The 23,818-nt window shown below is 35.8% G+C and overlaps 1 protein-coding gene across 2 annotated transcripts in view; it reads right to left on the bottom strand.

The window, feature by feature from the left end:
- ANTXR2 (ANTXR cell adhesion molecule 2) overlaps nucleotides 1–23,818 on the bottom strand; it is a 154,169-nt gene that overhangs the window by 98,054 nt on the left and 32,297 nt on the right. For both annotated transcript variants that reach the window (XM_045473627.1, XM_045473626.1), the window contains exons 8-10: nucleotides 11,060–11,120; nucleotides 8,991–9,089; nucleotides 6,666–6,735 (exon numbers count right to left, since the gene is read on the bottom strand). In XM_045473627.1, the coding sequence (XP_045329583.1) occupies nucleotides 6,666–6,735; nucleotides 8,991–9,089; nucleotides 11,060–11,120 (230 nt within the window). The remainder of the gene's footprint in view (nucleotides 1–6,665; nucleotides 6,736–8,990; nucleotides 9,090–11,059; nucleotides 11,121–23,818) is intronic.

Genomic DNA, 23,818 nt, shown 5'->3' with positions numbered 1-23,818 from the left:
GAGATCTTAAGGAGTTAAAATAAAAATGATTGGACATTTAGGATGTTAATGGTGAGGAAGAAGGAAATAGTTAAAGATGACTTAACAGTTTCTATCTTGGTGTGAGGTGGGTTGCATAGGAAACACAGGAAACAGAGCAGGTGTGAACAGAAGTACCCAGGCTTAACTTGGGAGCTTCAAGTTGAATGGGCCATGAGAAATCCAAGTGAAGCAGTAGACTTTTGGATAATGGACTTTCGGATAGTGCCTTTAGAGCTAAGAAAAAGATCTTGTCTTGAGATTTGGAGCTCCTCAGCAAAAAAAGGAAGCCTTGGAGAAGATGCATTTATGAATCAGTATGCCAACCATGGTGATAACTGAGAGTAAGGGACAGTAAGAAGAGGAGCCTGCAGTGACATCTGAGAAAAAACAGCCAGCTAGGTGAGAATAAAAAGTCATGAAAGACAAAGGGAGAACCTCTGAGACAGGGATGGCCCACAGTGCCTAATGCAGGGTGGTTAGGGAAGATCAGGCTAAGAACTAAAAACTTCCAACATCCTTTTCTATAAATTGGTTCTACATTGTTCAGAATTGCTCACAAATATCTTAATACACTCTTGGTTCCATCCTTGGAATATATTTTTTTTTCAAAGTAGAAGGATCAGGGTGCCTGGGTGGCTCCTTCCATAGAACATGCAACTCTTGATCTCCAGGTTGTGAGTTCAAACCCCATGTTGGGTCTAGAGCTCATTTAAGCACAAAAAAAGAAAAAACAAAAACAACAACAACAAAACAAAACAAAGTAGAAGGACAGAAGAAACCCAAACAACTCACCATAGCAAAAAGATTGTTTGAAGTACATTTTAATGTCAACTGGTATTCGATTAATAGTGATAAAACTAAATTCATTCCACATGACTTATTAAATAGTACTGTGATATATAATTAAGTAAATAAAATTCAATAAGTCCTAATGGTCACAGTGAGTTTATTTAAAGATGCAGGAGAGTTCCCAAACAGAATAGCTCAGTGCCGTATGTTAGAGCTACTTTGATCTAAGAAACTTCACACACCATGAACTATGGTTGACATTTCAATCTATGGTAGCCTATTTGCAAAGTATTCATTTACTACTGACTTCTTGGGTAGCCAATAAAAGATGCCATTTTATGATCCATTAAAAAGATGAAAAAATTAAATAAAATTATGAAAGGTATTTGCCAGAAGCAATAAATAATTTACCTCCAATTTGCACGTACTGAAAACTAAGCTGGCAACAACTCAAAAAGTTATAAAAATTATGGTGACTTAAGATATTTTGAAATCAAGTGCTACTATTAAATACTCTGCAGAGCTTTTTAAAAGTTAGTTTTGTGCATAATAAAGAGGAAGACTTGAAAAATAAGTCTTCATATTTGTGAATACAGATTTCACTAGATTTCACTTATAGTGATAAGTATATATGTAAATAATGCTTTATCTAAGGATATCTTTTTAACGTGGTTAAAGGGTTCTTGAATAAAATAATTTCTTTTTAAGATATTTCAAAATATGTGTATACTAAAACAAACATTGCAGTTGGGAAATTGCTAGATTTCAGAAAGAACAGAAAGCTGTATTCAGAAATGTGCTGGCCATCACACCTGAAGCTGTACTGCAAATGTTTACAGTATTACCCTGAAAATAATCCCTTTCTAACTGTTTTTGCATATTTTAATAAAATAATGAAAAGATACTTGGAAATAATCACTCATTTTTAGTGCCTTTCATCCAAAAAAAGCCAAATCCCCTATTAATAGCAAAAAAAAAGTAAAAATAAAATGATAATACAAAATTTAGAAGCAGTATTTAAGAGGATTGAAACACATATCTAAGGATATCTCTATCTCATCATATATCTGTCCGTCTTTGAACACTTGTGGTTACCAAAACATTCTCTAAATTGTTAGAGATCTTCTTTGTATTGAGCTGAAATGTGCCTCTCTTTACCTTTTGCTCTTTCCTTCTCCTTTCCTTAGAGCAATAAAGAATAAGTCAGCTCTTTCACATGACAGAGCTGATGTTTGAAGACATCTGATATTTCATGCCTGAATCATACTTCAGAGTATTTTCAATTACATCGTATTTAACATTTCCATACTTGGCAACATCTTGTTGGCCACCTCTAGATGTGCTCCAACTAATTGTTCCTCTTAAAAGACAATTTCCAGAACTAAAAATAATACTGAGGATGGAGCCCCAATAAGGATTAGGTGAACTGATCACATTTATACGTATAATCAGAAAGCAATACACTATGGGAAAGAAAAAGATAAAATGCCCCACCACTGGGGTGGGGGATAGAGAAATAAAGAAACAGAGATGGTCCTCAGCCTTAACCCATCTCACCAAGATTCTAATGCTTACATTCAAAGTAAAGACATAACTACTGTCCTAGAATCTATGATAAAAATAAATAAATCAAGTGTCATTCCTCATAATGAAAACAAGAGAGAATAAAGGCATTCTTATATCATCTGCTACTAAGGTAATGTTATTAGGTATTGTATAGATATATATACACATGCATGCATAGGTATATTTTTGAAAAGAAGTGTTCATGTGAGAAGCTGTGTTAAAGGCAGAATTTGTCCAGCCAAGAAAGAGAAGTGGAATGAATCAATTTTATTCCAGGTAAAATGATCATATTGAAAAACTAACAATGTTGAAGAAGAAAATAAAAAGGCTCTATTACCAAGTTAGGCTCTAACCCCAAGGTGGCCACACCATTCATCTGAATGAACCTTCAATATCACATGCCTAAAAATTTCCACATACGCTAATGTCCCACCACTTCTTAACTCAAAACACTCTGTCATGTGTCTTCCCACATTGCCTTTTAAGAGAACTAATACTATCAGTTTCATCTGACTTAGATATTTATTTCATATTTGCCAGAAGATTCTGGCCAATGTTTCTGAAAGCACATTTAACTATACCATATGCCTCCTTAAATCATCTCTATCAAACAAGCTGTAGGATAAGGCTCTGGTTCATTCTGTTCTGTTTTTCTTTCTTCACAATGTGTTTATGTATATTTACCCAATTTGTTCTGCTCTTCTTGCCAAATTACAGGTTTGAGGATCTCAACTATTGCAGAACAGCTGTGCTATTGTTGACATCTCACTCAACAAGGGTCAGAGGAGAAGCCCATCCTTCAAGTACTGGGGACACCTGCACTTACACCATAAGGCGAATGCCCTGCGGTGGGGAGGATTCAAAGAACTCCACAGAGTCTTTCCTATTCAGACTTAAAACACTGGTACAAGTGAGCCACTGGCAGAAGTAAACTGCCAACAATCTACAGATTTCTCTCGGTAAGACAATTTGTTTAATCACATGACATTTTAAAATTAAACTGTATCCAATGAAAGAAGTACAGAAGAACGACCTCATTACCACCACCTTTACATTCTTCCCATTTCAATACTAAGTATCCAGGGGCACGTGGGTGGCTCAGCCAGTTAAGTGTCCACCTCTTGGTTTCAGCTCAGGTCATGATCTCGTGGTTTCGAGAGTTTGAGCCCCGTGTCAGACTCCACGCTGACAGTGCAGAGCCTGCTTGGGATCCCCTCCTCCCTCTCTCTCTGCCCCTTCCCCACTCACACTGTCTCCATCTCTCTCCAAATTAATAAATAAACTTAAGTAAAATAAAAGAAAGAAAGAAATATTAAGAATCCATTCATCTCAATCTGGAAATCTATATGAAATAAAAAAATCTAATAAACAGAAATCTCTCCCAAAGAAAGTACTTCAAAGACCCATTTCAATAACACTAACTAATGATAGGCCTGGATAAGATTTGCCCAGACAGTTTTAATGTCTGTTTACTCCACAACATCAATTTCCAAATGCAACGCTATGGTCCTAGCTCTGCTGCTATATTCTTTGTCCCCATCTGCAAGCAAAGCATCTTCATATTAACCATTTTGCAAACTAACATTCACAAGTGTTTAGGTTTTTTTAAAAGAATAATCCTCAAACAAAAATGGAATTCAGGAAGTAACAGCAAGATGCGTTACTGATAGAGCAGGTTAATGAGATGAGGCACATGTCCACGGGTCCAGCTCTGAGACTAGGCATCTGGCTTTGAGGCTGTCTATCTAGGGTTACTTCACCGGGGTGTTGTTAATTATTGAAGTGAGAGAACAGGGGGAACCATCACCACATCTGTCACCCTCACACAGGAAAACCCTTCATTCGTTGTTGGGCCAGATGTGTTTATTTGAAACATAGACTAACTAGCTACTTAATGGGTTTGAATTCTTAGCCAAAAGCTAATTAGGCAAACATATTAAGCATCAGTCACCTTACAAGGCTAAACTGTTTCAGTTGTGTTGATTTTTATCCAATCTCATAAGAGAGCTCGTCACCTACAGAGGTATCTAAAGAAAAGTCAAGGCAAAGGAAAGGTCCAAATTACTTGCAACATACTTAGAAGAACAATAATGATATCCCCAAGTGACCAATATACTAACAAATAAAACCTCATGTTTTGCCTCAGTGGTATCACGTGCTTGATACCAAAAAGAAAGCAGGAAAGCAAGAGAAAGCAAAAGTAATTATCTAAAATGTCCTTCCCCCCAAATCTCCAGTTCTCTTGTAGGTGAAATATTAATGTCAAAAGCCAAATAAATGATGACTTCTCATGTCTGATAGTTATTATGTTCTATATGGTTTTTTAAAATCACATGTCCTGGGTATTTAGTCAATCTATAAATCACTGAAGAATATCAGCAGTCTCTATAGCCTCTTTAAAAAAAAGAGGCAAATTCTAGAGAATACAAACTCAGTGTCTGGGATAAAACAGGCATACTGCACTTTATAACTACTTTGGAGAAGAAGGTAAGATGTCTTCCTTAACCAATCATTGCTATTAAAAAATCAAGATAGTTTTCTGTTCTCTTTTTCCTTTTTTTAAATGTTTATTTATTTTGAGAAAGAGAGCTGGGGAGACTCAGAGGGAGAGGAAGAGAGAGAATCCTGAGAAGGCTCAGCACTGTCAGCACAGAGTCCGATGCAGGGCTCGATCCCACAAGCGGTGAGATCAGGACCTGAGCTGAAATCAAGAGTTGGACGCTCAACTGACTGAGCCACCCACGCACCCCTCTATTCTCTTAAATGGCATGCCCCTCCCATAGGATTCTGCGCATTTTTCTCCTACCTGATATAAGTCTCTGACCACCCCCAGCAATCAAAGGTACTTTTTTGCTCTTAATATAACTTGTAAGTCAAAATATTTGAGGAAAATGCATCCATCCTCTCATCTAGCAAACATTTATGAATCTATTGTGTGCCAAGCATTGTGTTTGGTGTTACAGATACAGCAGGAATCAAAACAAAATCTATCCTAGCAGGAAAGAGACCCAAGAGAAAATAAATGCTTGGGAGAAAAAAATAACCATGAGAAGGGAATAGGGAGTGCCAAACGCAAGAGGAGAAAGACTGTATTGATTAAATAGGGTGACCAGGAAGGGTTTACCAAGAAGGTGACATGTGAACAAGGCCTAAAGAAGGTGAGAATGAGCCACGAGGAGAAGAGCATTTCAAGCAGCGGGAACAACAGGTATACAAGTGCCAACGTAGTTGAGGAACAGCAAAGAGGCCTGTGTGACCATCACAAAAGGGGCAAAAGGAAGATGAATACTCTGACATGGTGAGGGGCCAGATCCTACAGAACCTTGTAGAACATGGCAATGTTTAGATTTTCACTCTGAGTGGAACAGGAAACATTATCAAGGATTTAAGGGAAAGGTGATATAAATGAACAGTTTTAAAAGGATCGCTATGCCAAGAACAGAAGCAGAAAAACCAGGAGAAGCTAATAAACCTTGTATATTTTATTTGCCTCTGCTCTATACACAAGATCAATTTAAAGTAATTCTGTATCTTATTTATTATCCTAAACATATTCCTTCCACTACTTTTGGGCTAAGGAATATCTGAACTGTCTGCAATCATTTCCTTCATAATAGAGTGTAAAAAAAAATCACAAATGGAAATACTAAATTACGAACGAAATTATCTGTTTAGGTGATTTAAATAAAAGCTCTTCTTCCAAACTAACATCCTTTATTTTAACCAGCTATCATTATGGTTTATATTGTCACACCAAAGAACATGAGAAAACAGACCTTATAGGATGTGGATATTAAATTAAAGCACAAATACTTCCTAGTCCAAGGTATGCCTTATTGAGCCATGCTCCTTTTGATATTGATATTGATATCCTTTAATCTTGATATTTAAACACCATAGTAATTAGTCAAAACCTCACTTTGTAACTCATGTGTGTGTAGATGTGTGTAGGGGCATGTGTAAATTTAATACTACACAGTTCAAAATAATGCTTTGGCTCTGATTATTTAAAGGCTCTAACAATATCTCTTACCCATCCAGATAAATACTTATGGAGCCTTTTAATCAATATTTAAGAAATACGATAAAGCTGACTGAAGCATTTTCAACCTACTAAGAGTATATATGGTTAAAGTACTAGCCAGAGTAGTTTGCTTAGAACTACTATTTCATGTTCACTCTGTACATAAAAAACAAAGATGCAATAAAATAATTAATGCATATTTGTCACCATTTCCTAATAATTTGTACCTAAAATGTTTTTAATATGTTTTAAATGAAGTACTTACTCTCCAACTTTATTCAGTGTAGGTGCGGGACAAAGCATAGAATTAAGCTCCACACTTACTGGGTAAACACCTAGAAAATAAAATGGCACTGAATTAATAAAGAGCTTTATTTTTTCTCAGTTTCATTAATAATATGAAAAACGTGGGGTGCCTGGGTGGCTCAGGTGGTTAAGCATCTGGCTCTGGATTTCAGCTCAGGTCATGATCTCATGGTTTGTGAGATCGAGCCCCACATTGGTCTTTGCACTGACAATATGGGGGACTCTCTCTCTCCCACTCTCTCTCCCTCTCTCTCTCAAAATAAATAAATAAACTTGAAAAAAAAATTTAAATTATATTAAAACATAATGGCAAGAAGGGTTTAACAGTGGAACATTAGATATATATTAGAATGAAAAACCAAATAGATTCTCATTGAAAAAGAGGAGAAGGAAAAGAGAATGAAAAAAATAGAGATTCTAGGCCTCACTGATATACAGTGTTGGTAAATTGTGATTTTTTTCTTAGACTAAATTCACATGTATTTGTAGATACTATAAAATTATCATCTTCTCCATCTCCATTTTTTAAGTATCTTAGGCTTTTAAGTGATATATATTTTAAAAGCAGAATTTAAAAACAATGGAGAGGGGCACCTGGGTGGCTCAGTCGGTTGAGTGACCGACTTCGGCTCAGGTCATGATCTCGCAGTTTGTGAGTTCGAGCCACGCGTCGGGCTCTGTGCTGACAGCTCAGAGCCTGGAGCCTACTTCAGATTCTATGTCTCCCCCTCTCTCTACCCCTCCCCTGCTCACGCTCTGTGTCTCTCTGTCTCTCAATAATAAATAAACATTAAAAAAAATTTTAAAAACAATGGAGAAAAGATGAATATCCAAAGAAGAATGAAGGTATTTCAAGGCTTCAATAAAATAGTTGTATCTACAATAAATAAATACATTTCATAAAACAGAATGCTTAAATTGCCCTAATAATTTTAATAATATAGGATCAAAAAAATCTGGACTATAAATATTCAGAAAAGTTACATAAACAAATGGATAATCCTGGATATGAGGGATGAAAATACAACCTGACTCTACTCATTTGTTTGAGAATTTAGTTTAATAAACTTAATCTTATGTAGCTAAGGGATAAATATGTTTATATTACAATCAAACACGTACCCGAAGGGAGCTAGGTAAAGCTAACTCTTAGATTCAGATGGCTAGTGAATAAAAATAAAATTACTTTGTCCTCTACAATTGTAGCATCTACTATGAAGCATTTGTTACAAATATTATTGTCTTGCTTTACCAAAATGATGATCCTAACAGGAAAGAGAGGAATTAATTCTGACATTTACCATGCTGAGATCCTCACCACGTTAATTCAACAAACACACACTGAACAGTTGCTGTGTACATAGCCAAAGCTGTGCTATTGGAGTGCTTAGTACCATCAGAAAAACAGCAAAATTGTAGATGAACTTCTCAAAACATAATTCCACCAGAGTTCACAGAGTTATGGTATCTGCCTTACAGATTAAAATTTTAGAAGCCAATATAATCATCGATAAGGAAAAAATGTCTCAATAGAGACCCAAAACGCTCAGAATATTTAAGATCTATTTAAGGAGTTTTTCTCAGAATGATGATTAAAAACACTATCCTCATCTGCTTTTTTGAAAGCCATGTTAGGGAAAATAAAACCCCATTCCATAAATATGATAATTTTCAATAAACAGTGCTGGGTGGGCACTGAAGATAAAAATACGTGAAACATTCAAAAACATGAAATATATGAAATATCGACAAGGCAAAAAGCCTCTCTCAAGAAGCTGACTGGCAAATTATTGGGACATTAGATGAAGAAAATGAGTGAGCATAAAATAAGGCAATAAGTAGTAGAGTGGTCCAAGATAGTTAGATTTTCAGGCAAGAGTGACAATAAATAAATCTGGAGAAAGAGGCAATTAAATCAAGCAGTTGATGCAGTCCACACAGAATCAAGTTAGGAAAACTGGGTTCAACTCTCAGCTCTGCCCATTATTGGCTGTGTCACCACAGGCAAGTTATTTGACTCTTTCAGCCACTGGACCACTACCCGTAAAATGAGGCTGCTCAGGATAGGGTTCAGCATCTCTTAAGTTATGAACAAAGGTTGTAATCATGAAACAACAACAACAAAAAATTGTTATTACTACTGGTACTCTCACCAGACTTCATTTCTTTCTTCCTTGATTGAAAAATATAGCAGAGTTTATTTCAGCTGGGAACAAGAGGAAAACACTTGGTACTTATATGCTGTAAAGATATTCAAGCAACATAGAGATTATGAGGAACCTACTTTTTGTGTATGTTTCATTTACAGTGTAAGTACAGAGAACACTCCCATTCCGACTGCCCAAGATGAATCCTCTTCCATTCAAAACAATTTGAAATTCCTCTAGAAGCAAAAAGAAAAACAAACATGTTAACCCCTGCTTTACAAAAAATAAAAAGACATAACTTGAAAGGTCAAGGTACACAGAATTAATTTCTTCATAGTATTCAGCCAACTAGTAACAATGAAGACATCGTTGTCTCCAATTCTACTTGCTTTCTCGGACCCTCTAGGGAAATTCAGGGAAGATATCATTGATTGTCACATAGAAAGGTGACATTATTTAATTTTTTTAAACAAAGTGGTTTCCAGTAGTAACCAAGAAATTAGAACTAAAGCCTAACACTTATTCCCACGTACCACAGGAACTTCCCCTTACCCTGTCTTCTCTGTCCCCAGTAGAAAGAAAGAAAGAAAAAAGAAAGAAGGAAAGAAAGAAAGAAAGAAAGAAAGAAAGAAAGAAAGAAAGAAAGAAGGAAGGAAGGAAGGAAGGAAGGAAGGAAGGAAGGAAGGAAGGAAGGAAGAAATTCTATTCTTAGGCAAATATCAGTAGGAAAGAACCCTCTTTGTTTTTCTGTACTCCCAAGTATTAAGATGTGGGAATGTAAAGAAAATTACTTATTCATGTTCTTTGTTTCTTAGAACAGTTTTGTATTTTCTTTAATCTCTGACACCCCATACAGAGTTCTTTAACAGTTTCTTGACATTACTAATCTGGTTTCATTTTCTTTTGCATACAAATTTAGAACCCAGCAGAGGACATGCACTTTGGATTACTAATCATCTATGACCAGTCAATAAAGGAAGTTTATTCAACATATTGCTCAGGACTCTATACAGGGGAAGTAGTCACTAAATGTTAGACAGTAAAATAAAATGCTAGAAAAAATGTTAACTGATCAAATACCTTGATAGGCCATTAAACATTTGCTATTTAGCTAGAAGAAGGCATATTAACTATTTTAACAGTGATTAACTCTCCATCTTCTCAAGCAATCTCCTAGCAAAATCTAACATATATACAGTAATGTATTATCAAGAAAATATTGCTATGCCACTCTGCATGGAGTATATTATAAAAGGAATTTTACTTATAAAGGGCAGGTAAAACAATGTGACTGTGCAAAAGATCATGGGCTTCAGAGTCAGATAGACAAGAGTCAAATAGGACAATTACTAAAGCAAATACTGACCCACTCTGCCTGGGTCTCCTCATCTGTTGAACCAGTGATTATAAAAATGTCAAATAGTGCTGGTATGAAGATTAAGTAAAGTTATAAAGGCAAAGGGATGCTCTGCGACGTTCAAATGCACTATTCCTTTTAAACATCTCAACCATTAATTAGGGAGTCTAAAAGATATAGAACCTAAGACTATATCCAGCGATTGGGAGGCTCTGTGGTAAATTACACAGCACATTTCCTCTTCCATCAGACCCAATATATTTTTCCTTTTCTAGTAAAGTCAGGTTAAAATGAACTCCAGGTCAGACTTGAAGAAGAAGAAACAGAACAAGCCAGAGAGAATCACATTCTCTTTGGGTAAGGACAGCTTGGAAGTGCTAAAACCTGAGTCTGTTCTTAGCTAATGAAGCCACCTGCTTCCTTCCTGCCATCCACCCATACAGAGCTCCCTCCTGTGCCCTGAGCTGGAGGGCACTGCACTTCGGGCCGGTCATCAAATCATGGAGCTCAAAGTCTACAGATACATGACTGTATAATCAGATAAAAGAAAAAAAATCATATTTTATTTTACTTGTCATAGGAAAGGTCTCAAACATGAACTAAATATACAGAAAATTCTAAAAGCCTGTCACACAATATGTTCATTATTTAAAATAACACTCCAATCTTAAAAAATTTGAATTTAAAATAGAAATATTTCAAGGAATTATTTAAAAATTCTTACAGAAAAGGATGCCAAAAAAGTTAATTTTGTTATTCTCATTCCAACACGAGTTTCAAATCATATATTTTAACTAGGGGGAAAAAATACAATTTCTTATATGGTATTTTTAAATTCTAACCACTTACCCCCTACACAGACACTTGAAGGCCGCAATTCCAGGATTTCAGTGCATGACTGAGCTAGTATCTAAAAAGGAAAAAAGAAGACCGAGATAGAGAACTAAATTATAACATGTAAAGTGCATTATAAGATTGCTAATAACCTCAAGGTCCTCCCCTTAACTTTAATAGATGGCAGAGAAAAACCTATTAACTGTCGTATATACAGCTACCAAGCTCTTAGGAAATTTCTGTGCTGTCTTCCAGTATATATTCTACAATTGTATACTGTAGGAACCCTTACTCGATTAGAGTAAATATAAATAGGCACCAATAAAGCAGATGTTGCCTCAAAGTCTGGTAGCCTTGAATACAAACAGATAACTAAAATTTCTTGATGGCCATGAAATCAATGCTGACTTTCCCTATTAGGCAAAAACAAGATAGCAAATCAGACCCCCTCTTTAATTCTGAAAATTTAATGTCATTTTATTAAGAGGTTCAATATAATATCCATAAAGAAGCACTTTTGTATTTCTGGCATTTCTATCCGATTTCTCAAGCCCCCTTTCCCACGGATGCTAACCCACCTTGTATGGAGCAAACCTTATGGTTGGAGGACACAGGCTCCTTAGATGAGCCCAACATTTTCCTCAAAAACACAGACTCTGTACTCCAGCATGCCCAGAGCACAGGAACAGAATGGCCCTTCTTAGCTCATTCTGAGAAACAGAAACTACCATACAAGGCACAAGGCTACAAGTGAAAAACAACAATGATGAAATAAGCTGGTCTGAATGGACCCAACAATCCTGTCTTTATTTTTAGAACTTCTCTGTACTTCATTATCAAATTCAGACAAATTCCAGATGATCTTTGAACGACATTCCTTTCTTGACAGAGTTGAAGACAATGGTCTCTAGCATCTCCTGCTCGTAACTAGAACAGCAAAGAAGGAAATAGAAAAGCTTTCTATGCTTTCTTTAATAACAGTGGAAGTATAAATTGTCAGACTCTAAAAGTCAGCTGGTAATTTTTGCTGCTGAATATGCATCACTGAAAAGGGGAATCATTTGTACTTTTTAAGATCACTTCTCAGTGAATCCACTTTTCACAAAGCAACTGAAGCTTTAGTGATTAGGAAACAAATACAGTAAAATTTTATATCTGAGACATTCTGGATGAGGCCTATTTAAACTCAGAAATGACCAAAAAGATTGATTCCATGGTCACCCACAGACCTTTCAATGCCCAAAGACCTCCTCTTGGTCTGGTATTTTATCTCCTATAATCAACACTCATTCCTCTGAAGACTGTGTACCTTTGTTCAATTAAGAATTGGGGAAAGAATTGAGGACCACTGTCAAAGGTTAACATGCCCTCTTGGAGGGCAAGTATCTCAAATCAGTGACCTCCTTAAATATTTTAACACGATACAGGTAACAAGACTCTGAAAGGAACAAAACAGAAAAGTTTTGCTAAAGGAATATGGAGCTAAAAAGGTTCTGACAAAAACGGAGCATTATAGCATTCACTTTGGCCGATCTGAGGTAAAAGAACGGTGAGCCACACAGACGGAGGGGTCAAAGGAAAACCGTAAAGCCTCCAAATCTACTCTACCTGCCAGCAAGTCTGAGGGAATCTATTTTAAAATAGATCCCTTAAGGAGATCAGTTCTCAATTTCTTTATTAGTTATTTCAGGCACACCTCTGGCAGCATTACTGAAAATGTTTCAAACATCAAGAAAAATTATGAGAGGCTTAAAGATGGAATCCACTGGAAACTGTAACCATTTTTTAAAAAATTGCTTAGAATAAGATAAATCAAGAAATTACAATGAGGGGGCGCCAGCGTGGCTCAGTCAGTTAAGCATCGGACTTCGGCTCAGGTCATGATCTCACAGTTCATGGGTTCGAGCCCTGCTTCTGTCTCTGTGCTGACAGCTCAGGGCCTGGAGCCTGCTTTGGATTCTGTGTCTCCCTCTCTCTGTGCTCCTCCCCCACTTGTGCTCTGTCTCTCTGCCTCTCTCAAAAATAAGTCAACATTAAAAAAAAGAAATTACAATTAGATTTTCCAAAGGTCATGTCAAAGAATATGCAACCCAGAATGACCTGTGTGAATTTCTAAAATTGTCTTAGTTTTGTCTCTTCTACCAATATTGGCCATAATTAAATCAGATCTCAAAATATTCAAGACAAATGTGTGTATCTTGACTTTCTCTTTTAATTTGATGTAATCCATCATATAGTTCAAAAAGACAGTTCCAATAGCAAAATCAAATGATTAATTCTTGTGGCGTTCTCCATAAAACTGGAGAATAAATACCTTTAAGTACTATTGATCGTATACATCTCTGAAGCCAGACCCTATTTATCCCTTGTAAGGTATTTTGATTTTAAAGAAAAAGTTTCAAAATTATTTAGAAATTTATTTTCTATTCAAGTCTGAGATTAAAGGAATCACACTACATTAAGCAGAAGCTATAAGAACAGCTAAAGATTGATTATATAGTGCAACATATTGTATAATATACATTTATACATTTACATTCATTTATACATTCATTTATACATTTATATTCTTATATAATATACAAGAATACATTTACATTAGTTTAATATTAATACTTATTTTAATAAAATGAATTTCATAGAAATGACATTACTGAATGGAAAAGTGACTCCAGTAACACATTCATTGAAAGGCAAGTAGTTTGGGGACACCTGGGTAGCTCAGTTGGTGGAGCATCTGACTCTTGGTTTCAGCTCAGGTCATAATCTCACAGTTTCATGGGTTCGAGCCCCACATCAGCCTCTGCACTGTCATCTTGGGATTCTCTCTCTCTCCCTCTCTCTCTCTGCCCCTACGCCACTCATGCTGTCTCTGTCTCTCTCAAAAATAAATAAACGTAAAAAGAAGAAAAAAAAAGAAAAAAGAAGGGCAAGCATTTTAGACAATGAGTCATAAAATCGGACTCATCATCTAAAGTAATTCAGTTGAATTCCCCACAGGACATTACCTACCCCCCTCTAAAGTTTGTATTGATTTTTTTAAATATATTTCTTTGGACCTTATGTTATATTAGTTGAGTATACGAATCACCTCCTCTATTAAAAACAAACTCTTTTGGGGTATAAAAATAGGATATTATACTATACAACCCTTTAGAACTAGCAAATTGTTTTGTACATGTAGTACAACCAATAAATGCTTAGGGAATACAGGTTACATGAATTAATGAGAATATAAAAAATGTCTTTCTAGTAAGCAAAGCAACAACCATATTATGACTATGATAAAGCAGAATAAAGTTATGTGAAAAAGCCAGTAAGTTGTGAATGTTGGAAATCCAGAAACCCGTAATTTGAGAGGAAGTTCACCCAAACCACCCAAAACATTTCCAAATGAAAAACAATCAAAGAGAGGGACGGAGAATGCACTGGGGAGAAATTGAGACAGGAGAGTGTATGCATTTTTAAAAAATAAAATTTGTCCTAAATTGGATTTTTCCATCTAGTGTTTACCATGTTCCTGTATTAAGAAAATAACACCTGGGAAGCTCAGTCAGTTAAGCGTCTGACACTTGGTTTCAGCTCAGGTCATGATCTCACAGTTTCTGAGTTCAAGCCCCGTGGTACGGTTTGCACGGACAGCACAGAACCTGATTAGGATTCTGTCTCTCTCTCCGTCTCTCTCTCTCTCTCTCTCCCTCCCTCTCTCTCTCTCTCTCTCTCCCCATTCCCTGTACACATGCTCTCTCTCTCTCAAAATAAATAAATAACCATTTTTTTAAAAAAGGAAAACAACTGGAAATTCAAATAATTCAATGTTTGTATGTATAAACAGTTCCCTAAACACAAAACAGTTTGCAATTTATTTTCACCAAGTAATTGCACAGGTTCAAATGTTCAAGATATCAAAATAGGTCCATTATATTAAAATTGTCATCACTAAACGACAACTGACAGAGACGGCAAATATTTTAAACACTCTAGCTAATTTTTACTAAATTAAATACTGCTATTGATTGATTGAACACTGGATCAGGTGTCCCATCTATGATAATTGATGCATTATCTTTCATATCTGCACTTCCATCATTTGTACAACAGAGCATCTTGTAAGGATGTTTCTTCAAATATGTGTTGCCATCTGTCTTCATTATATCTCAATAGACACAGAAAATAGTTTCCACTAAAGGATGGCCTTGGTTGACATCAGAGAGAGCTAATAGCACCATAGACCAAATTTAAAGACATGACAAATGCTATTAATAAAACCAGGACACTGCACACACTAGATGCAAAACTGCATCATTTGAGATTCTGAACTATTTATATACATATATATGTGTGTGTGTGTGTATATATATACATATATACACATATATAATATAAATTATATATATACATATATAATATAAATTATATATATGTGTATATATATGTATATATATAAATATATATGTATATAAATGTAAATATGTATATAAATTATATATGTATATATACACATATATAATTTATATTATATATACAATTTATATTATATATAAATATATATATGATATATATATGATATAAATTATATATATGTATATATACATATATTATATATGTATATACACATATATATTATATATATACATATATATATAATTGGCAAAGAACTTGATGGTCACCATGAAGAAAAGTATACTACTGAAGCATCTGTTCACTCACAAGCATCTGTTCACTCAAACAGTAATATTAGTGTTAAGGGATATTTACAAATGAAAATAATAGGTACATTATTACCTACTCCCTACTCTTAAGTCCTCAAATATTAATATGTGTAACAAGACTGAAATTTACTAAAAGTCAAACTTCCTAAATTTAGTACAAATATCAGCAGTCAAAAATTCAAAAGATTATGAAGGAAACTGAAGAAGATACATTCCGTGCAAATGGATTAGAAGAATAAATATTGTTAAAATGTCAATACCACCCAAAGCTATCTACACATTCAATGCAATCCCAATCAAAATTGCACCAGCATTCTTCTCGAAACTAGAACAAGCAATCCTAAAATTTGTATGGAACCACAAAAGACTCTGAATGGCCAAAGTAATATTGAAGAAGAAGACCAAAGCGGGAGGCATCACAATCCCAGACTTTAACCTCTACCAGAAAGGTGTAATCATCAAGACAGCATGGTATTGGCACAAAAACAGACACATAGACCAATGGAATAGAATAGAAACCCCAGAACTAGACCCACAAACGTATGGCCAACTTATCTTTGACAAAGCAGAAAAGAACATCCAATGGAAAAAAGACAGTCTCTTTAACAAATGGTGCTGGGAGAACTGGACAGCAACATGCAGAAGGTTGAAACCAGACCACTTTCTCACACCATTCACAAAAATAAACTCAAAATGGATACAGGACCTGAATGTGAGACAGGAAACCATCAAAACCCTAGAGGAGAAGGCAGGAAAAAACCTCTCTAACCTCAGCCGCAGCAATTTCTTACTTAACGCATCTCCAAAGGCAAGGGAATTAAAAGCAAAAATGAACTATTGGGACCTTATGAAGATAAAAAGCTTCTGCACTGCAAAGGAAACAATCAACAAAACTAAAAGGCAACCGACGGAATGGGAAAAGATATTTGCAAATGACATATCAGACAAAGGGCTAGCATCCAAAATCTATAAAGAGCTCACCAAACTCCATACCTGAAAAACAAATAATCCAGTGAAGAAATGGGCAGAAAACATGAATAGACACTTCTCTAAAGAAGACATCCAGATGGCCAACAGGCACATGAAAAGATGCTCAACGTCGCTCCTCATCAGGGAAATACAAATCAAAACCACACTGAGATACCACCTCACACCGGTCAGAGTGGCTAAAATGAACAAATCAGGAGACTATAGATGCTGGTGAGGATGTGGAGAAATGGGAACCCTCTTGCATTGCTGGTGGGAATGCAAACTGGTGCAGCCACTCTGGAAAACAGTGTGGAGGCTCCTCAAAAAATTAAAAATAGATCTATCCTATGACCCAGCAATAACACTGCTAGGAATTTACCCAAGGGATACAGGAGTGCTGATGCATAGGGGCACTTGTACCCCAATGTTTATAGCCGCACTTTCAACAATAGCCAAATTATGAAAAGAGCCTAAATATCCACCAACTAATGAATGGATAAAGAAACTGTGGTTTATATCAACAATGGAATACTACTTGGCAATGAGAAAGAATGAAATATGGCCCTTTGTAGCAACGTGGATGGAACTGGAGAGTGTGATGCTAAGTGAAATAAGTCATACAGAGAAAGACAGATACCATGTGTTTTCACTCTATGTGGATCCTGAGAAACTTACCAGAAGACCATGGGGAGGGGAAGGAAAAAAAAAAAAAAAGAGGTTAGAGAGGGAGGGAGCCAAAACATAAGAGACTCTTAAAAACAGAACAAACTGAGGGTTGATGGGGGGTGGGAGGGAGGGGAGGGTGGGTGATGGGCACTGAGGAGGGCACCTGTTGGAAGGAGCACTGGGTGTTGTATGGAAACCAATTTGAAAATAAATTTCATATTTTAAGAAAAATTCAAAAGAATCCCGAACAATGGTAATAATAATTATCATTTATTGGGGACTAATTATGTTCCAGGAAGTGTGCTAAGCACTTTATCTAAATCTCTTCAGTTAATCCTCTCAAGTCTTATGAATACATAGTATTTTCTTGTTTATTTATTTATTTTGAGAGAGAGAGGGAGAGCATGTGTGCAAGAAAGAGAGAGGGGAAGGGGCAGAGAGAGGAAGAAAGGGAATCCTAAGCAGGCTCCCTGTGCTTGTCAGCACAGAGCCCAACGCAGGGCTCAATCTTTCAAACCATTAGATCATGACCTGAGCCGATATCAAGAGCCACCCATGGTGCACCCCAAATACATACTATTTTTATCCCCACTTGATTGATGAGAAAACTGAGGCTTAGAGAGATATTTTCTTTACTGTTAATTTTTTTTTTTTTTTTTTTTTTTTTTTGCTAAGAAAGAGTAGTTTTTAAATAGCATCGCAAGATCTCCTCAGGTTTGATTGACTCTAAAGCCTATTGTAATCAGTGCACTCTGCTATCCTCCAGGCTTGTGAGAGACAGTCTAATCATTACAAAATCTAATATCTACAAAACTTGTGCAATTTATCTGTCTGTTTTGCCCAGATTCTTTTTACACTATTAAAATGACCTAAATCTATCTCATTTCAAATAAAAATCACAATTCTATTCAGCAATATCACTCACTCCGTCTTTATCTCTTTCCTTCCTGTGTTTTTGTGCACTTCTATGCATTTTATAAGCTGCATCTCTGAAAAATAAAATTTGAATCCTACTATATGGAGTTGTTGTTTGCTTATTCAGTTAATATAATTACAAAGTTCTCCCCATGTCAAGTAAATAATGGCACATCTGGATAGTTTACATCCGGTGATGTCTTAGAACAGTGTTTCTCAAATCTTAATGAGTATACAAATCACCTAGGATATTGTTAAAATACAGGTTCTGGTTCAGTAGGTCTTGAGAAGAGTCCCAAGATTCTGCATTTCTAACAACCTCCCAAATGATGCCACAGACTGCTGGTCTGTGGGCCACACTGAGTAGCAAGGGTTTAGAAAATATATATATTCCAGTAATAATGAACACACGTAAGTTTCAATGTCTGGCTCATATGCAGTGAAATATCACATCAATGGAGTGATAATCCTTACACACAAGGCAGGAATAATACAAACATTTATCAAGTGTATACTATGTATGCATATAGGCCCAAAGATTATTAAAAATCTAATTACTGGTCAGTGTCAATAGATACCTATATTTCCAAGACTCCGGATGCATACAAAGGACATTCCATAGTGACAGAAAGCAGATCAGTGGTTGCCAGGGAACAAAGGGAAGGGCAAAGAGGGAGGAAACTGGTGGGTAAGTTCATGATCTTGATTGTGGTGGTATTTCCATGGATACTTTATACATAAAAATCTGTTAACATTTATCAAATGGTACACTTTAAATATATGCAGTCTGTTATCTGTCAATTATACTTCAACAAAGCTATCTTAACATGAAAAACAAGTAAAATTTATGTTATATTTTATCTTCAAAACTATTCCATGAAGCTTTCACCCCCATTTTTTAAATTTGTTTATTTTTATTTTTTTATTTTAGAGACAGAGAGCACAAGTGGAGGAGAGGAGCAGAGGGAGCCAGAGAGAGAATTTTAAGCAGGATCCATGTTCAGCATGGAGCCCAACACGGGGCTCAATCCCAAGACCTTGGGATCATGACCTGGGTCAAAATCAAGAGTAAGGCACTCGACCAATTGAGCCATCCAGCTGCCCCTCATCTACATTTGATGGGGTTTTTATAGATTTAAAATTTCGAATTCCACTGACTTTGAATAAATTAAAACTTTAGATCATCCTATCAATTAGTAATATATAGGATATGCAAATGCTTAGGGCCCTCTCTCTTTTGATTTATTTTTGCTTTCTATTGTCTTATTTTATTATCGCTTTCTATCTCAAATGTGTTTTGTTCAGATAGAACACTTGTACTTCTTACTTCTCAGCATAATCCAGAACTTAAAAGACATGAGAGGCTATACTGGAACCACAAAAGGTCCTAACTCTGGTTTGAGGGCACCAGAAGCACTTGGAAAACTAAAATCAAACTGTGTTTAGAAAACTTAATTTGTTACTCCATCGTAGAACACATATTTTTTTCATAAAAGTAATGATGTCAATGGCACTGAAGGGTATTTCGGTTTCATATGTTTCTAGAACTTGCCTGAGTCCTGGGAACAGAAAGGACATTTGGAGCCAGAAGGACATTTGGGGTTTTTTTGTTTTGTTTTCTTTCATTTTTCTCTATTTTTTCTGGATGTGGAACTGGCTTTAGGAGAACTTTTGATACAGAGTAAGTTAGTCTTTGTGCCTCCCTCACTCATGGTGTCACCTAGGTTACTAGACACACAGATATCCCTTTTCTAAATGCCATCACTGTCCAGGTTTTCTGCTGCCCAAAATATTCTATTTCAACGAGGCTGTTCTCATTTCATGAACTTATTCATGCTAATACATAAATAAATATATGAAATGATGGCCTTTCAAACAAACTAGATGGGGTTATACCTTGAAGAGAAATTTTTTACCCATAAAAATCCCTACATATGGAAATTCAGGTAGCACAACCATTTAGCAAAGCAAGAAATGCAAGCAGCATGAGGGAAAAATGTTCTCTAAAATGGGATGCCTACATCGGAAAATGAGGTCTGTTTATATGTCTGCATGACAGAGACTTGTTCCTCTGTTATTCTTTTTCTTGGTTTCTTTCCCTCCTATATTTGTGAAAACTTTGTAACCTACAGTTGCACCCACAGGGCCAGGCTGGGTAGGAGATGAAGGTATGAACTTCCAGGAGAGAGAGATCTAAGCAAAGTAGCCATTGGTACACACAAGGCCATCTGCAAGACTTGCGTTTATAAGCCAGTGCAAATCTATAATAGAAAAGAAGTTAAAATACATAGAATTCTAAATTCTGGTTCTTTGTGTAAAAATTCTGCATTCCAACATGTTGTCCCAAACTGTGAATTAAATGCCTAAAGATGGTTTTATATATTTAATCTCTATATTCACAGTCACTGTCCTTTCTCGTTATCAAAACTTTCTGTCCTATTTAAAATGTGTTTGTTTTGGGACGCCTGGGTAGCTCAGTCGGTTAAGCGTCCGACTTCGGCTCAGGTCATGATCTCACAGTTCGTGGATGTGAGCCCCGAGTTAGGCTGTGTGCTGACAGCTCAGAGCCTGGAGCCTGCTTTGGATTCTGTGTCTCCCTCTTTCTGCCTCTTCCCCCACTCTCTCTCTCAAAAATAAACATTAAAAAGAATTTTAAATGTATTTGTCTTGAATGCTCTCTTTTAAATGTATGATAAAAAGTCTGCCATGCATTATGATAATAAAGTCAAAACCTAAATATTTCCCCTCTTCCAAGTTGTTTGGGGTAAAACTCCAAGTGGAACAATAGCATTCACTCTTAAAAACTGTCATTATTTTTTTTGTTGCTAACTGGTTGTATATAATTTTAATTCACTATTTGCACAATTCTGATAATCAAAATTTCTCATTAGTTCCGTGTACACTGTAAATACTAATTTCATGGAATTTCTCTATTGGGCAAGGGAGGGGGAGAGAATAGATAGGGTTATTTATGCCTCCCTCTGGGTTGGTTGTTGGTTAGCAGTAAGACCAGATGCAGCCTTAGGAGTCAGCTCTGACCTTGTGCCTGCTGGCCTCTCTGAGACTATAGATGTTTGGCAGAAGATCAAAGTAGATCCCTTTGTGCTGTCGCTTCTCTGCAGAGCTACTTGAATGAAGTACCAGAATGGTGTTTCACCCTGACTACTCCAGGCATGTTCCAAATTAATTTGGATTGAATCTACATCTAATGTCATGTGGTCCGGTTGCAGGATTTCACGGTAGGCCAAATTTACGTATAAAGTAACAAGTGGCAGAGATGTATCCTGAAGCCAGAACCGGCAATATTTGTGGGAGTACGGGTAAGGACAACTGCTAAGTCAGACACAACTCTTTCAAGAATCTCATTGGTTACAAAGCGATTTCTTATCTTGTTTGTCTTTAAAGTTACAATCAGTTCTTTATATGTATGGAATAATAATCAGGTAAAATGACAGCATTATTGAGGAACCATCTACAACAGAAATAACCAGACAGCATCCTATTTTATCTCTTCTTTCTTAGATATTTTAAGAAGCATATTAAACCATGTAATGAGATCTTATAAATTCCTCAACATATTTACATAATGAACACAGGCTATAATTATAGATATGGGGCATGAAAGAAGTAGTGAAAGCCATATTATGGCCTGAAAAAAATGCATACAATGTATATAGTTGTGGCCTTTTTCTTCTGACCTTTACGATAAAATGGAATTAATTAGTGGAGAACCCTGGTTGAGATATACCCAAGATAAAATTTAGCAGAAATTAGTTAAGATGGGGAAATGAAGTCAAAGTATGACTTAGGACATACCATGTCTCTCAAGTTTATGTTGAAATATCTAGGTTTTATGATTTGAGAATCAAGTATTCAGTTAAAAAAAAGAAAAATTTCCCACAACTAAGATAAACCAAAATAGATTTTAACATCTGTACTTTTTCCAATTTCTAAATGGCAATAGAAAGGTTATAATATTGGAAAATAGAATAAAGCCCATTCCAGAAGAAACTAGGTAAACATTTCTCTAATGAATGATAATGCCATATATTCAAAACCAATCTAATATAAAAAGCAGATAGCACAATATATTAAAAATAGCAGCTGCTCAATTAATGTTTATTGAATTAATTGAAGAGTACCTGTAAAACTTTCTAATAAAAATCATGAGCATTTTGACTATAAGACAAATAAATGAAGTGTGTAACACTGAACAGTTAAGCATACAAAAAAAATACAGAGCTTAATTAGGTGCTACTTGAATTAATCAAATCACATCTTGAGTCACACACATGAAGAGAAAGCTTATTTGCATAGTACAAATTTTGGTAATCAATCGCGCCCATAAAGCAGCAAACCAAATGGAAAAAAAATAAGAAACAATAAAACAACGTGAAAAGAAACATGAATTTAATATACATATCTTCTTTTTTTAATGTTTATTTATTTATTTTGAGAGAGAGTACAAGCAGGGGAAGAGCAGAAGGAAAGGGAGAGAGACAGGGAGAAAGAATCCCAAGAAGGCTCCCGGCTGCCAGCCCAGAGCCTGAACAGGACTTGAATTCACAAACTGTGCGATTATGACCTGAGCCAAAACCAAGAGACAGCCTCAACCAACAGAGCCACCCGGTGCCCCTAATATACGTTATTTTCTTAAGAAAAGAAGGTTAATTCTAGATAGGGTATGTGAAAAGAGAAATAAATAAATAAATCCCACTGAATGTTTTCCTTTGTGATCTCATTTTTAAAGGTCTATTCTAAATATTAGAGATTTCCCCCAAAAATAGAATATTGCATTACACTTAAATTCAACTGCTACCCAAACATCTATAACATTTTTAAACGTCATTAAAAATTAAAAATATTCATCCTAGCAATACATTTTAACACTGACTTTGGGTATATAACATCATCTACAGTAGAACATTATAGATAATTTACAGGCATCCAAGGTATATCTTTAACAGATAGAAACCGCGAATTTCCATGACATACAACACGTCAGAAAATATCTGTAAGGATAAGAATAAGTCTAAAAAAGCAAGCATTTTTTTTTTCCTTACTCAGGGAGTAGTTTTAAACACTATAGGAGTTCATCCTAATATGAAGGATTCCAAGCTTCTATCTCATAAGGAAAAATCACTGAACAGCATTATTCCAAAGGTCCCAACAAAATGAAACCTTAGTAATTAACCATATATTTGCATAAAATAAGCAGCTAAAACAATTGTAAGGATGTTTTCACAGTCTTTTCTTGTTTGCTTTTTAGCTTTCAGTGTTCAGATGATCTTTATTTTCTCTCTGGCTGCCAAACATCCCTATCAAATATATTTTTCTTTACGAGGTGATACATCAATGAAAAACCATTATAATTTGTAATCATAGGGCACCTGGCTGGCTCAGTCAGGAGAGCATGTGACTCTTGATCTCAGGGTTGCAGGTTTGAGCCCCACATTGGGTGTAGAGATTACTTAAAAATAATAAAATCTGGGTGGCTGGGTGCCTAGGTGGC

Source organism: Leopardus geoffroyi, chromosome B1, assembly GCF_018350155.1.
Source record: "Leopardus geoffroyi isolate Oge1 chromosome B1, O.geoffroyi_Oge1_pat1.0, whole genome shotgun sequence".
In the NCBI taxonomy this organism is placed as follows: Eukaryota; Metazoa; Chordata; class Mammalia; order Carnivora; family Felidae; genus Leopardus; species Leopardus geoffroyi.
The sequence above is the reverse complement of the archived record's forward strand: the minus strand, read 5'-3'. Positions and strand labels throughout refer to the sequence as shown.